At 38.2% G+C, this 14,200-nt stretch overlaps 1 protein-coding gene across 1 annotated transcript in view; it reads left to right on the top strand.

The window, feature by feature from the left end:
- CFTR (CF transmembrane conductance regulator) overlaps positions 1-14,200 on the top strand; it is a 118,927-nt gene that overhangs the window by 66,789 nt on the left and 37,938 nt on the right. Inside the window, 5 exon segments of the mRNA XM_086609914.1 lie at positions 5,126-5,220; positions 7,879-7,965; positions 8,849-9,584; positions 10,720-10,848; positions 13,777-13,814. Coding sequence (XP_086466040.1) covers positions 5,126-5,220; positions 7,879-7,965; positions 8,849-9,584; positions 10,720-10,848; positions 13,777-13,814 — 1,085 coding nt within the window.

The following is a 14,200-nucleotide window of genomic DNA, read 5'->3' as shown; positions in this document are numbered from 1 at the left end:
CCCAAATGCACTGACTTCAAGAAGTTTATCAGCGATCAAGTAAATGTCTTTAATAGAGCCCTCTGTAGCATTCTGTGTTGATATCCTTTAGTTAAAAACCTGTTTCAGTCTCTCCCCACACCTTTCCCTGTCTTAGGTACAGGGCTCTGGACTGATTACCTTGGATGTTGTCCTGTCTTCTGTGTCACTTCTGGAATCATATTTAATTCCCTTACCCTGCATTTAACCTACCCACACGCAGCATGCTGACTACTTCATGTCTCAAAAATCTGTTCCACGGGAATGTTTCACCATAGAGAAAGCGAGTTTTACCAGCATTCGTGTGAGTTTTGGGTGAGCCTGACATTCTGCTCAAGGTCACAAACTCTTGCGAAAACAAAGCTTATGCTTTTGGGTCATGAATCATTCATAAACGGTTCAGCTGAAATCTAACAAAAGCCTTGGTTTCAGGAAACATAGGCAGATAGAGGAGAGTTTCCTAAATAAAATAAAATTTTAAAAGGTACTTTCTGATTTGAAATACTTTAAAGAGATCTGGTTTTCTGGCTTCTGGCACAGAAAAATGAGGACTTGAGTATGTTCAAGCTAGTTATCCAAAAACAAGATATAAAAAATTACTGAAAATTCTTCATCTTTTAAAAATTAACAGGAGTGTTCACTATTAGGTCTGGGTCTGAAACACAAGACTTGATTTCAAAACTTTAAAACTTTGAATTTTGCAGTTTAGTTCATATCTGTGTTACTTCCACAATAATTTCTTTTCTGAAAATCAGGACAAATTGGAAGTTATTCTTTCTGGAAAATGACATTTCAAATTCATTATCTAAATATTTTTAGTAATCACTGAATTCAAATGGAGACTTGTTCAGTTTAATTTCTACCTTGCTGGTATATTAGTATTGAATATGATTACTTGGAAGTGCAGAAATAATCATGTTTGTCAGAAGGCAGGTAACAGTAAGTTTTCCTCTTTTAACTAAAGAGAAAAACTATGAAAAAGGGTGGAACAGTATTGCAGCTCCTGCATGAAACCCTTCGTCCTGCTTCTGGTTAACTTTGTATTCAGCTTTACTAGGCATTTTATACAATAAAGGCTCCAGTATTTTTCTTCTAATTTATTGCAAATAGTGCATACTACAGTGAGAGAATTGCAATGTGTGTTCAGAGGCAGCTTCTCTAAAACAGAGAGAAAGAAGGTGGCAAAAAGAGAGTACTTTGGTAGGTGAGAAGGAGGTAGCAATGTGAATGGGGAGATTTTCTGGGAACTGAAAATAAACATGGGGAATGTTAATGGCAGTGAAGAAAAGGAAGGGGATAGAGATAATAAAGAAACTGGGACTATAAAAAAACGGAAGTGCAATAGAGGAAAGAGTTAGTGAAGATGAAATGGTGAGAGTCAAGACTGCTGCTCTTTTACATCAGTTTCACAACCTCTTTTTGGAGGGAAAGCAGAAGAGCGAAGATCAAAAGCCACATCATTAAGGACATATTTAAGGAAGAAAGGGGGACCTCATAAGTAAAATATATACTTTCTATCATTAGAACTGCTTGTGTAGTTTGAGTAGACTTGGATATATAAAGCAACTATTTGCTGAAAGGCATGGTTCTTAGAAACTAGTTTCTGTCATGCTTTATTATCTTACTTGTGGCTGATGATTTATCAAATGATTTTGATAACAATCTCTACAGAAAAGACTTGGAATGTGAAGTCCATTCTGAGGTTCCCTTTTTCAATAACGAGACCATATTTCCTGTTCACCCTGAAAAGAGATGTTTCCTTAAACTGTCTCAGCTATATTCTTCCATACCAAGCCCAAAGGTATTACGAGAGTGATCGCTTTGCTGCTGAGTTAGATGAATATGACATTTACATTTTTAAGACTGCAAACAGGTATTCAAAGGGGTGCCTTCTGCTTGGGTGTGCAATTTGGGATTTGTTAACTCCTGGTATTGGAAGCACCCATGAAAGTAGTTAATGTCTATGGGAACTGTGGGGTTTTCTTCCCTGAATAGTTACCAATAGGTTTCTCAATTTAAGCATTTAGAAATAGATATGTTCAAGAAAATCCAGTGGCTACTTCATTAATGTGCTGGGGTTTGTGCCTTTCAGCATCATTACATTAGGTTTGTCCCTGGCTTGATTTCACTTCCTGCATAAAATGACAGCAAGGATGTATTTGGACCAGCCCTGTGTACTTTTTTACAATAGGTGATGCGTGTTCCAACAAATAGCATTGTGTGTCTGTTGGACTTCATCACTCTGTTTACGCTTTTGAAAGAAATTACTAAACATATTTTAATTATTGTAATTACAGCCTGAAAAGTTCTTTGTCTGTTCCATGCCATATATTATCCTGAGGTGAAGGGCAGAAGAGAGCAGAAGGGGAACTCATTAAAAGTCTGATTAAAATTCCATGTTGACACACCTGCAAAGAAGTATATCTGATGAAATCCCACCACCATTTCAAACAATGGGAGCTCTGGAATTAACTTCACTAGGGCTAGGATTTTACTCTGTTTGCAGAGGAAGACACAGTGGGTGCAGTTCTTCACCTGGGCTTTTTTGGAAGAAGTAGAATCTAGAAGTAGCAATGGCACCAGCACCATTACAGGCAGCAGTACTGGTAGAAATGGGAGTTGAAATCAGCTTAGATATCTAGATACTTAACCACGCAAATCCCAATATTCAGGTGAAGATATGTCGTGGTTTAGCCCAGCCGGCCACTTAACTCCACACAGCTGCTCTCTCACTCCTTCCCCCAGTGAAGTGGAGAGGAGAAAAATATAATAAAAGGACTGAGGGTTGAGACAAGAACAGAGAAGGAGCACCCACCAACCGTGGTCCCGGGCAAAACAGACTTGGCTTGGGAACAAAACAATTCAATTTATTAACAGTTACTTGAGAGGATAAAAAGAAAAGCCAGATGTTAAAAGCAACACCTTCCCCCCACTTCGAGGAATGGGGGAGTGCAGGTCAGTTCATCCCATGTTGTTACCGCCGCTCCTGCCATTCCTTTTATTAAAGGAGGAGGAGTCCTTACACCCTTTTCCCTTGCACCAGTGGATCCCTTGCTCACGAGGCATCTCCCATATAGGTCCCTTGACCTTACTTTGTTTTATGGCAAAACCAACTTTAAAAATGTTGCTGGCACTGTTTTTCACATCCCTCTTTCTGCAAATACCTGAGCTGCTATGTTAGTACCAGGCATTTGCTTGTGTGACTCTCCCTTTACAAGAGGGAAATAGCTAGTTAACATGAGAATAATTTAAAAATCACCTGAAATAGGTTTTCCATCCATAAGAGCATCTTGATTTTAAGGTCAGAATCCTCTAAATCAGGAAGTAAACGCTATTATCAAATTAAAGAGTTGGGAGAATCTCCCGTTTCCTGACAGACTGGGCAGTCAATTTCCAGTCCTTGAGTGGCTGGACCTTTCATCTGTCACTGATCCAGGGCTGAAGAGCATTGTTCACTCTGTTCCTGAGGTCAGGGCAATTTACAGGGGAGGAAGAAGGAAACATTTCTCTGGAAGAATTTTTATTTATTTATTTATTCTGCAAAACCTCTGAGACTTGTAATGCCAAAAGGCTGCCCAACAGAGTGTAATTAGCCATCAAAATCACAGCAGGGGTGATCAAAACCGGATTATATCTGACTTTGTATGAAACACGAACTTCTAGAGAGCAGCTCAACTTAGAATCCCAGGTTGCATTGCCCTGAAGTGCTTCACATGTCTTCCAGTCTTTTTCCCAGAAACTACAGGATTTCTGTGGGTGCTGCAGACCGCGTGCAGACAGCTGAGTTCCTGCGTGCCCCTCAGCTGCCTGGGGGAAAAGAGACCCCCAAAACAGGCTGCCTCTTCCAGAGCACTGCCTAAAGCCTGTTCCCAGAAGCTCACTTTATGAGGGATTTTGCTTGCCACCTTTTTTCCCTAGAAGTTGCACTGAAAGGAAAGTCTTTGTAAAGCATGAGAACACTGGAGCCTATTTTGTCTGTATCAGATGCCTCGGGTCAGCTTCCTTGGCTTCCGGGAATCCTTGCCTTGGAAGCTGGAGGGCATGCACAGGCAGCAAGAGCAGCAACCTGGTGCTGCTGAGCAGGGAGCGAAGGCACTGGGAGCTTCTGGGACACTTGGGGCTTCCAGCTCAGCGGATAGCAATCTGCCCTGGAGTCGTACCCACTGGAAACCTAGGTGCCCTGGGGCACAGGGAGGTCATCCAGCCCGTGTTTCTGGGAAAAGTCCCCTGAAACTACCACCACCACAGTGATAGTGTTGTCACTGTATTGGCTTAAGGATGTAGCCCAGGTAAGGCTTGAAGGCAGAAGTAGTAACTTTTGTTAGAGCAACTGTAAAAGTAGAAAAACTAGACCACCTTCAGGCACACAAGCTATTATTCTCCATGTCTCCACTTCCATAAATTATTGTGGTTTGTATGGATCCTCAGTTTCAGTGCCAAGTAGTCCTCTCAAAAAAATTTCTGGCCACCTCTATCAGTGGGGCATGAGGATATCCTTTTCTTCTCTGTTTCACATGAAAGTGAAATGGTATTTTCTGGTTTTATCACTGGCTAAAGATTCGTTTTTAGCATAGTCATGAGTCATAAGTAACTTACAGCCCAAGCAGTGGAACTTGGCTCCTAAACCTTTTGCAAACCTTGAGCATTCCTGGCTAGGAATTTTGTGCAAGCCTTTTTTAATGAACCTGCCTGAAGTATAAATTTCTCTGGGCTTCTTGCTCTCCCTAACTTCAGTGGCAAGTGCATTTATCATTGTTACTTGACAGAAAAGTCAAATGGTTAGTGTCTTGGATTGATATTGTATGAAGATAAATTCCTTGCTTTTATAGACATCTAATAATTAAGACAAGTATTTGTTGTTGAGACCTTGCAGCTTGTGGTTGCTCTCTGCGATAGAGTGGTATGTTTTCTTCTATCACCATTTGTGATTACATAAACAAATGAAAGAAATAAACCTCTCTGAGACTTTTTTTTGTTTTTTTTTTTTGCAAGTTCTGTCCAACCTGTCTGTACACTGTTCTACACTATCCTTCCATTCAGTCTGTAGCTTGAGTTTCTTGGATAAGGAAAATACATGTCTGATTCTTAAAAAAAAAATTATTAACAGGACATTTCCAAGTTCCCAGACAAAGACTATACAGTGCTGGGCGAAGGTGGAATCATTCTGAGTGGAGGCCAGCGAGCGCGAATCTCACTAGCAAGGTGAGTATTTTGCTCTCTGAGTAGTGTACTGTTTCACGTATAAGGAAAGTATTATGACTAAGCACTTAAAATACACGTGGGCCAAGTTCTGCTAACTAAATATCTGCCAGATATATCAGGAACTTCATTTTACTATCATGAACCTGAGTCGTGCTGTTCAATTTTGTTTGTGATACACCTTCATGTTTATTTATTGAATTATAAAAGTTTGATATCAGACATATGCCATGGCTTAGCTGAATATGAATCTTTCCTTCCCTGATGCAAGATGCTGTTTGGAGATTCAGACCTTTAAGTATAGCTTTCTCAGTACTGAAGAAACCCTTACAAAGGTACAAATAAGAAATATTCCAGGATCTTTCCCTGCTATGACACTTCTACAAGGCAGTTTATATATTGATTAATGACATACTCCCTGTCTGCAGGTAACAAAAACGAAAAGATGCCGTGTTTCAAAACATGTTGCTAATAGTTTTGGTCTTTTTCTGTTGTGAAAAGAAAAAGTAGAAAGCAATGGCTAGTCAGTACTTGTGAATAATGGTCTGACCGTCTCTGTTTGATCTTCCAACGTTAGTAAATAATTTTGAAGGTCTACAGAACAATAACATAGGTGTTTGTCTTATAAATTAGCTATGTGTTTCAGTGGAATCCCTTAACTGTCATCAGAAATCCAGTAATGATACCTCTGATGTGTAAATGGCCCCATTTATTTCTGCGCCAAGTGCAAATTGTGCCAGTTCCCATGCTCAGAAACACTGGGTAGGAGTAAAATCACATTATGGTCATCCACACTGGCCTCCCATGAAGGATGTGCATGTCTGTGTGAGGCTAAAAGATGGGCTCCTTGAAATAGAGAGGCTTTCAGTGTGGATCTTTCTAGCAGATTTGTGAGAAGGAAGAGACATATAGATGGTTCAGTTTTATGCGGTAAGATAGAAGAGGAGAGGAGGAGCAGGAGGAGCTCCAACACCCCAACCAACAAAACCGACCTAGATTTTCATTTAAAATGCAATATTTGTGTGAAATATTTCCCAGATTCTATGAATAATCATGTCTGTCACTTCTCAGATTGTCACAGCTCATTTACTGGAGAGTCACAGAACTGATATGATATATTTAGTCAGCTATGTAATTATTGTTTTAAAACAATTAAATGTCCCAAAGACAGTGACTGTATCTGCTATATATTTTGTTTAGGCTCCGGTCTAAGCTCAGCATACAGCAAGATGTGCAGGTGTTGAGGTGTGGGTTGCAGATGAAGGTCTGAGAAAGCTAGAGGAGAAAATTTAGGATTACAGCCCCAGGTTGTAACCATCTGCACTGGCTGTAAGCTGAATGTTATTTGCTTGAACTGGCTGCATACGTGTGTCTGCTGTACTCTGTGCAAACTCATGTGAAATGAGAATCCCTGCTGCAAGTGCCATCAGCCAGCTGTCATGAGAAGCAGATGAAGATTGCCTGAGCCATCTTTCCTACAGAGCCCTGTCAGTGCCTGCAGCATAACCAGGGGAAAGAAAAGACCAAGGGAAAAAAAAAACAGTGCATTCGCTGGGTTTGAGCTGGTTCACTGGCCCAGTACCCTAAAGCCAGTCGTGTATAGCTACTAAGTCCAACATACAAATTAGAGCAGTAATTTTGAGCGCGATCATTTTCCTGGAAGAAACCTGCAAACTTTTTGCTGATGAAAGCACTAAGAACAGTATGAACTTTTTGTTGTTGTGCAGCCACTCCATCGTAATGTATGGTTGGTGAAATCCATTGTGACAGGATTTTTTGATAAAGTTGCTTGGTTTATTAACGTAATTACACTATTATTGGGGGCATTTTTTCGTAGTGGTTAAATATTTTCACATTGTTTAACATAATGATTTTTAAAACTGATTTTTAGAGTACTTTAAAAAGTACCGAAATACAGCTGTCCAAATTTTCTTTACTGATTATACCCTGATTCATATCACGTCATGATTTTCATACTCACAGAGGAAGGCAAGGGACCTTTTTGAACTTCTATTGAAAATGATTTAAAAAAACCCTCTTAACCATAATTTTAGGTCTCAGTAAGCCATGTCCAGGCACATAGAGCTTAAGGTCCTAATGCTACAAATAGTTTTTCGTGTCCTGAACTTGAAATTCAGTCTCATTTCAGATAATGTTTGCAAGATTGTGACTCACTAATACACTTGTCTTTGCTCACCAGTTATTTTGAAGTACGTTTAAAATTAAGTGCTGAGACTTAAGTCTTTTCACATGCTTATTTACATACGTGTAATGTTCCCTCAGGCACCAGTAGATGTTACAGTAGGTACTAAATTCCCATTTAAATGATCATCGTACACCAGTGAGGACTGTCAGATTCAGACCATTAGCAGATCTTTAGAGTAACCTGTGTAAAAGGCAGCTGTATAGCTTCCTTTGATGACACAAAAATCACTGAAGAATTGTTAATTTGTAATCTGGTCTGCAGCAAGGAAAGGCTTTATTGAAGGGTGTCTTATAAGTGCAATTAACGTTGAGCTCCAGCTCCACATTGATGCCGTAGAAAAGTCTATCAATTACAAGTGTTTGAGACAAAGCTATAAAGGCATTCTTTTAACATTATATCTGTGTAAATTGGTAAGACTTGTGAAAGTTAATGTCATTTCCGTTTTCTCTGTTCAGAGCAGTGTACAAAGATGCTGATTTGTATCTCCTGGATTCTCCCTTTGGACATTTAGACATTTTTACAGAAAAAGAGATATTTGAAAGGTACCGTATGTTTTGATAGATTGTATTTAAGAATTCCACCAAGCAGCACAAGATAAAATGAACAACAGAAATTTAATAACGATAGAAAAATACTGAAGCGATCAAAATTATACCTTTTTTTTGGATATTTATTTTTAAGGATTCTCGTGTGTATTTTGTGTTAGCAGTAGGACAGCATACTGTGTTGAGAAGAATCCTGGGACAGGTGTGAGCATTACTGCTCCCTCTCCCATCTCAATGTACTGAGCCTACTATAATCTATTACTCCCAGAGTGCATGGCATTATATCTGACATGTCTGTGTACCTGAAGGGCTTTCATTTTAAAACATTTACCTGCTTTGTAAGTATAAAGTTTTACAAAAGATATATTTTGTGTTGTTTTTCTAATCACTGAAAGACTGGTCACCTGAAAGTGCCCACTGATCAAGAAATCCGCAGCAGGCTGGCTAAAGACAGAGACTTCTGGCTTGTCCTGGTGGTGTAGCTCAAAACAGTAAGGACACACACACTGCCATCCATGAGCTTTTCAGTCGCCATAAGTTTGAAGTTTTGAAATTGTGCTAATACTTTTAAGTTTGGTAGCAAAAGATCTAAGTAACCCTAAGATGAAAAGAAATATTTCATTTTTATGTTGAACTGTGTTTTTTGGATTGACCCGAAGGTAATTAAATTTTCCCCCTTTTTTTGGTTCCTGCGATAAAGTACTCACCCTTTGCACATCTCAGCCTTAACACCTCCTTTGTAGTTTAAGGGAGCACCCAAGACTGCTCATACTGGGAGTGGGGCAGGTAAAAGCAAATAAATTGAAAGTGAAAGGGATAAAAGCAACACTTAATCATGATGAAAAAAATATCTATTTTTTAACCCTTTTCTCTTTTATAGCTGTGTATGCAAGTTGATGGCGAATAAAACTAGGATCTTGGTTACTTCAAAACTGGAACATTTAAAGATTGCTGACAAAATATTAATTTTACATGAGGGGAGCTGCTATTTCTATGGAACATTTTCTGAACTTCAGGGTCAACGGCCAGACTTCAGCTCAGAGCTGATGGGATTTGATTCTTTTGATCAGTTCAGTGCAGAGAGAAGAGATTCAATTCTAACTGAGACTCTCCGACGATTTTCGATTGAAGGAGAAGGCATGGGATCACAAAATGAAGTAAAGAAGCAATCTTTTAAACAAACGTCAGATTTTAATGACAAAAGGAAGAACTCCATAATTATTAACCCCCTTAATGCAGGTAGGAAGTTCTCAGTAGTGCAGAAGAACGGAATGCTGGTCAATGGGATAGAAGATAGCCACAATGACCTGCCAGAAAGGAGGCTGTCGCTGATACCTGACATGGAACAGGGAGATGTCGGTCTGCTTCGAGGTAACATGATAAACACTGACCATATGCTGCAAGGTCAGAGGAGGCGGCAATCTGTTTTAAACCTGATGACGAGCACCTCTGTGAACTATGGACCAAATTTTTCCAGAAAGGGAAGTACAACATTTCGGAAAATGTCTATGGTGCCTCAGACAAACCTGTCTTCTGAGATAGATATCTACACCAGGCGCTTGTCACGAGACAGTGTCTTGGACATAACTGATGAAATCAATGAAGAGGATTTGAAGGTATGTGTTGAATTACATTCATCTTGGTTTTTGAAGTGGTGATAGTTTAGTGCAATATACTGCTTATGTATTCTTCTACCTGACTATGTCATTCCTAATGCAGTACTTCTCTGTGTAATATCTTTTTGGAATATCTGTGAAATATTTTTAACTTAAATATCATCTTGTAATCATTGAAATAATAAAAAAAATTATTTTGTCTGATTTTTTGTAGTTTTTGAATGTGATCTGTAGAGGATTTCAATAGAGAATTCTAATGTCCTGCATTTTAATCTACTCCTAAGATTATTTAGGACAAAATGAAATTGGAAACCATAAAATGGAAAAACATTGTTTTAAAACATTCATGTAAAATTGACATTTGAAACGTTAAGGCTCATGGAAAAAATGAAATACATTTGAAGTACTAGCACAGTTTTTAAAATTGGAATTTGATCAAATTTGACAAATTTGTCAGACTGCTTAGCTCTCATGTTCTGATACAGGTAATGAACAGAGGAATAAGCTGGATTGTACTCTGTTTTTATGGATGTGCTGAAAATTATGGGATTAAGGTTGAGGTTTACGCCAAGAACTAGACCAAAATTCTTTTTTCTAATAACTGTCAACTGGTCTCAATGAACTACTTTCCTTTTCAAAACTGACAGCTGATTTTCACAGAATAGGAAAATTTGATAAAGTTGTTTCCTAGGTAGAAAAAAGTCTGCAATAAATATTTAAACTTATAATTTGGTGAAGCACTGCCCATTTTTTCTTTTGCTCTGTTGCTCTCAGCAAAAAATGACCAATTCTCAGAGCATTTACAGATTTACTCTAACAGAACAATAATAATCTCCACTGAAAGAAAATAGCTATTGATTAACCATTTCTGGGCTTCTAGTAGAGCTGGACAACTCTTGGTTGTTTCTTTCAGTGTTGTCTGAAAATTTCAAATCATCTCTCAGCTATGGTGTTACATCAAAGATGACTCAAACAGTCAGTACCTTCCTCTCCAGCTGTTATCAGCCAGTTTGAATGCTGCAGTTCAATTATTTGGTGTAAGTTAGCAGGAAGAATGACAGCATTCATGTGTCAGAAATTCTCATATATAGATATTGTTATCATTCTGACTATGGTCTTACCAATTCTTTGACAGGAGTGCTTTACTGATGATGCTGAAGGCATGGGTACTGTTGCCACATGGAATACCTATTTCAGATATGTTACCATCCACAAAAACTTGATTTTTGTTCTAATTTTGTGTGTGACTGTCTTCTTACTTGAGGTAAGAAAACCTGCACTTGATGTCATGTTACTACAAATGGTGTTTGCTCAGACTGCGTTGTTTGTGATGAAAGGATAAATGGATAAAACATCAAGACATTAGCTCATGTATGTGTTGCTTATTGGCAGCTGCTGCTAAATGATATTGCAATTACTTTTCTACTGTTTAGATGAGCATTTCTTACCAAAGATAGTGATTAGTGTATGGCAGCAGCAGACCCATTTTCTCAAATTGTCTTGGTTATTTTCTGCTGCGTGGTACCATAAATAAGAATTGTTGCCCTGTGCACGTCTCTTGTTCACAGGTGAATAATCTGCCACTTTCCATTAAAAGATATCTTCGCAGAGTTTGGGGTGCTAGCAACAATAATTACTAGAATTTTTTTCATAAGCACATACATAAATTCTAGAGAATTGCTTTCAAAAATGAGTTAGTAACTTTGCTCCTACTGAAGGAATAGTGGTGGGTAAGGCAGAGAGCTGAATGCTTGTGACAGCGTTTAAAGATGGATAGAATGAAAAAAAAAAAGGAGACTTTTTCCAAGTACAGTAGAAAATGCTGTCAGAAAAAGAGCTGAAAAACATCTGCCTGATCATGCAAGTCTGACTGTTTTTCTTATGACAGAAACTGCCTGCTTTTTGTCCTGTTTTCCAGTTTAGAAAGACTTTTAGCATATACGCAGAATCTCATACTATCCGCTTTTACAATTAATATCCTAAATCAAGTGTTTTTCTGAGAGAAGGAACATGTTTTAGAGAGAAAACTGGGAGATTAATAGGACTGTTTTCTTATGTCAACTTAAAAGATATGGTACTAATTTCTCTTGGCATTTTTCAACATGAACTGAAAGAAGAGAAGAATCCATTAGGAATATAGGACTAGTTTCTGGCTAATTGTATCAGTGAAAGTTTTTTAGGAGTTCTGTGGTGGCATTCAAACTTCTAGTATCATCAAACCTGGAGAAGGATACGATCGATGGTACACTGTTACGTTTCAGGTGATTTAAATCAGTTCTTTTAGACCAGGAATAAAGTCTGGAGCTTAGATCTAGTTGGAGATCCCAAATTTTTAAACCACTTCCAGAAGCAGACAGTGTTTAGATGTGCACCTATTCTTATCATGTAAGATTTATTTTCGTGGTAGGGAAAAATGGCTATGTAAACCTACAACAGCAAAGCTGAATGTGAGTTGTAGGGGAAAAGGAAATTTTAACTTCAAGGTATATCAGATTTATCCCCCCTATATTCAGCATACATTTCTAATCTTGATTACAAATTTTTGCTTTTAAATTAGACTAAAACTAAATAATTCAAAAGCCTCATCTTCTAAGTGAAGAACAAATCTTATGACAAAGAATGTATCCATCTAAGTTAAACTTTCTGGTGTGACTACTGCTTCAGTAAAAGCCTATTGATAAATTAATGGGCTGGAAGATACTCAGTCATAGCACACACTATGTAGCATTTAGCAAATCTGGGTGCGTGAGGTGAAATACCATGCCAAGTGGGTAAGTGGCCTGTGCTAACAGTTTGTATCCTTCTGACCATGGACAGTGAAGAGAGGCTGGTGATGAACATCCAAGTGCTGAATCGAGAGAGGAGTGACAAGTAAAATGAAAGTGGAGCTTTGACACCCTTCAGAGCTAAATGAGACTATTGTGGAAATGCTAGAGATGCTATTTTAGTTTTAGAATGGATTGTTTTGTATTGTAGATCCCAAGACGAGTCCATGCAGATCACCATAAATAGGGCATGTTTGTACATTCTTCGACTTGAGGGGGGGTGTGGTGTGCATGTAGCTCACTTAAGTGGCTCAAAACTGTGTTTCCTAGATGTAGTACCCAGAGTCTAGGGTTGCTGAAGGGGAAAAAGAGCAGTTATGAATGGAAACGTGTAGAAAGGCTTTGTGAAGTTATTCTGTCCCAGTATTGTCTACCTTCATCTTCACGACTGAAATAAATGGTCCTCTGTTGTGAGGAGTCAAGATCAGAACAGAATTCTTCTGGGAGATGTAAAAATATTATTGTGAAAGAAGCCTGATCGTTGCAAATGTGTAAATTCAGAGCATCATGGTCAAGCTTGAGTTATTTATTGTAAGACCTGCAAAAGTTAGTGATTCCCAAGGAGAAGACTTGAATTATATGCTGAGGCATTATCATAATACATTCCTGTACCAGTGCCATAAAAATATATGAGAAGAGCATGCTAGAAACTATGTTTAGACCTTTAGAAAGAAGATCGTAGGCAGAAATAGGGCAGCTTGAGATGTGATGGACTAAATGAAGATCTCCAGTGTCTCAGTGAACAGACAAGAAAATGTGTTATAGAGGAACCTTCTGTTGAGCACTCACAATAAAAATATGTTTAATTTCACATTTTAAAAATATTAAAATAGATGATTTGGAGAATTATGTAAAGCTAGCAGCCAAGAAATATCAAACAAATAGATACATCAAATGTAGGTATCAGCTAGCAAGAACAACAATACAAAAATAACAATGTTAAAGGTTTGACATTCGTATTTGAATAGCTGTCTTTGAAGATATTGAGAGATTTAGTCTTTTGGGGCCATCAAGAAATATTAATCCTTAAAATATGTTAAAGCATACAGTGAATGTTCCTTGTCAGTAGGAATGCATTAACAAGCCTTTGTTAACGGGACGGTAAAAAACAATAAAAGAATATTTAGGCACTTGAGAGCCTGATTGTAATACAAGTCTAAATGTAGCTTTACTGGTGGGATGCACTAAATGGTTTCTGTGGAGAGAGGAGCAGATATGACAAGGTTTTTGCTTCAAGGAAGTTTGCCTTCCATCCATTTATAATGCTCTCTCTTACAAACAGTTATAAAGTCAGTGAAAGAAGATAAGTAAGAAAAAGTACATAATGTGACAAGGCAAAAAATTGACTCTATTTTCTTTGGCCACAGGTAGCTGCTTCTGTTGCTGGGTTAATGCTTCTTACAGAGTAAGTAGTGGTGATCATTTATTGACAGATTGGAGTCTGCTTTATATTGATTTTTACTAGAAGTTATTAATAAATTCTACCAGAAGTCTGTATGGATAGGCACTAGCGTATATTCAATAAAGTGGTTCATAGGTGCATGATCTAAATACCTAATGTAGGTAGTATCTTAAGCTGTTACTTCTTTAAGTGCCAACAGTCAAATGGTTTGTGCCTTGTTATTGAGCTCATAACAATGCACGCAAGACTTTTCCTGGGTCAGCTCATTCTAGAGATGCATGGACTTGATTATCCTGAATACATTGTGATTCACCACTGTCTTACAGAGATGCCAGGTGAGACATTTGCTTAGGGGCGTTTTAAGGGAGCAGTTTCTCTAAGACCCCATT

Source organism: Tauraco erythrolophus, chromosome 4 (assembly GCF_009769465.1).
Source record: "Tauraco erythrolophus isolate bTauEry1 chromosome 4, bTauEry1.pri, whole genome shotgun sequence".
NCBI classification, from domain to species: Eukaryota; Metazoa; Chordata; class Aves; order Musophagiformes; family Musophagidae; genus Tauraco; species Tauraco erythrolophus.
This window is presented reverse-complemented; position numbering and strand designations above follow the sequence as displayed.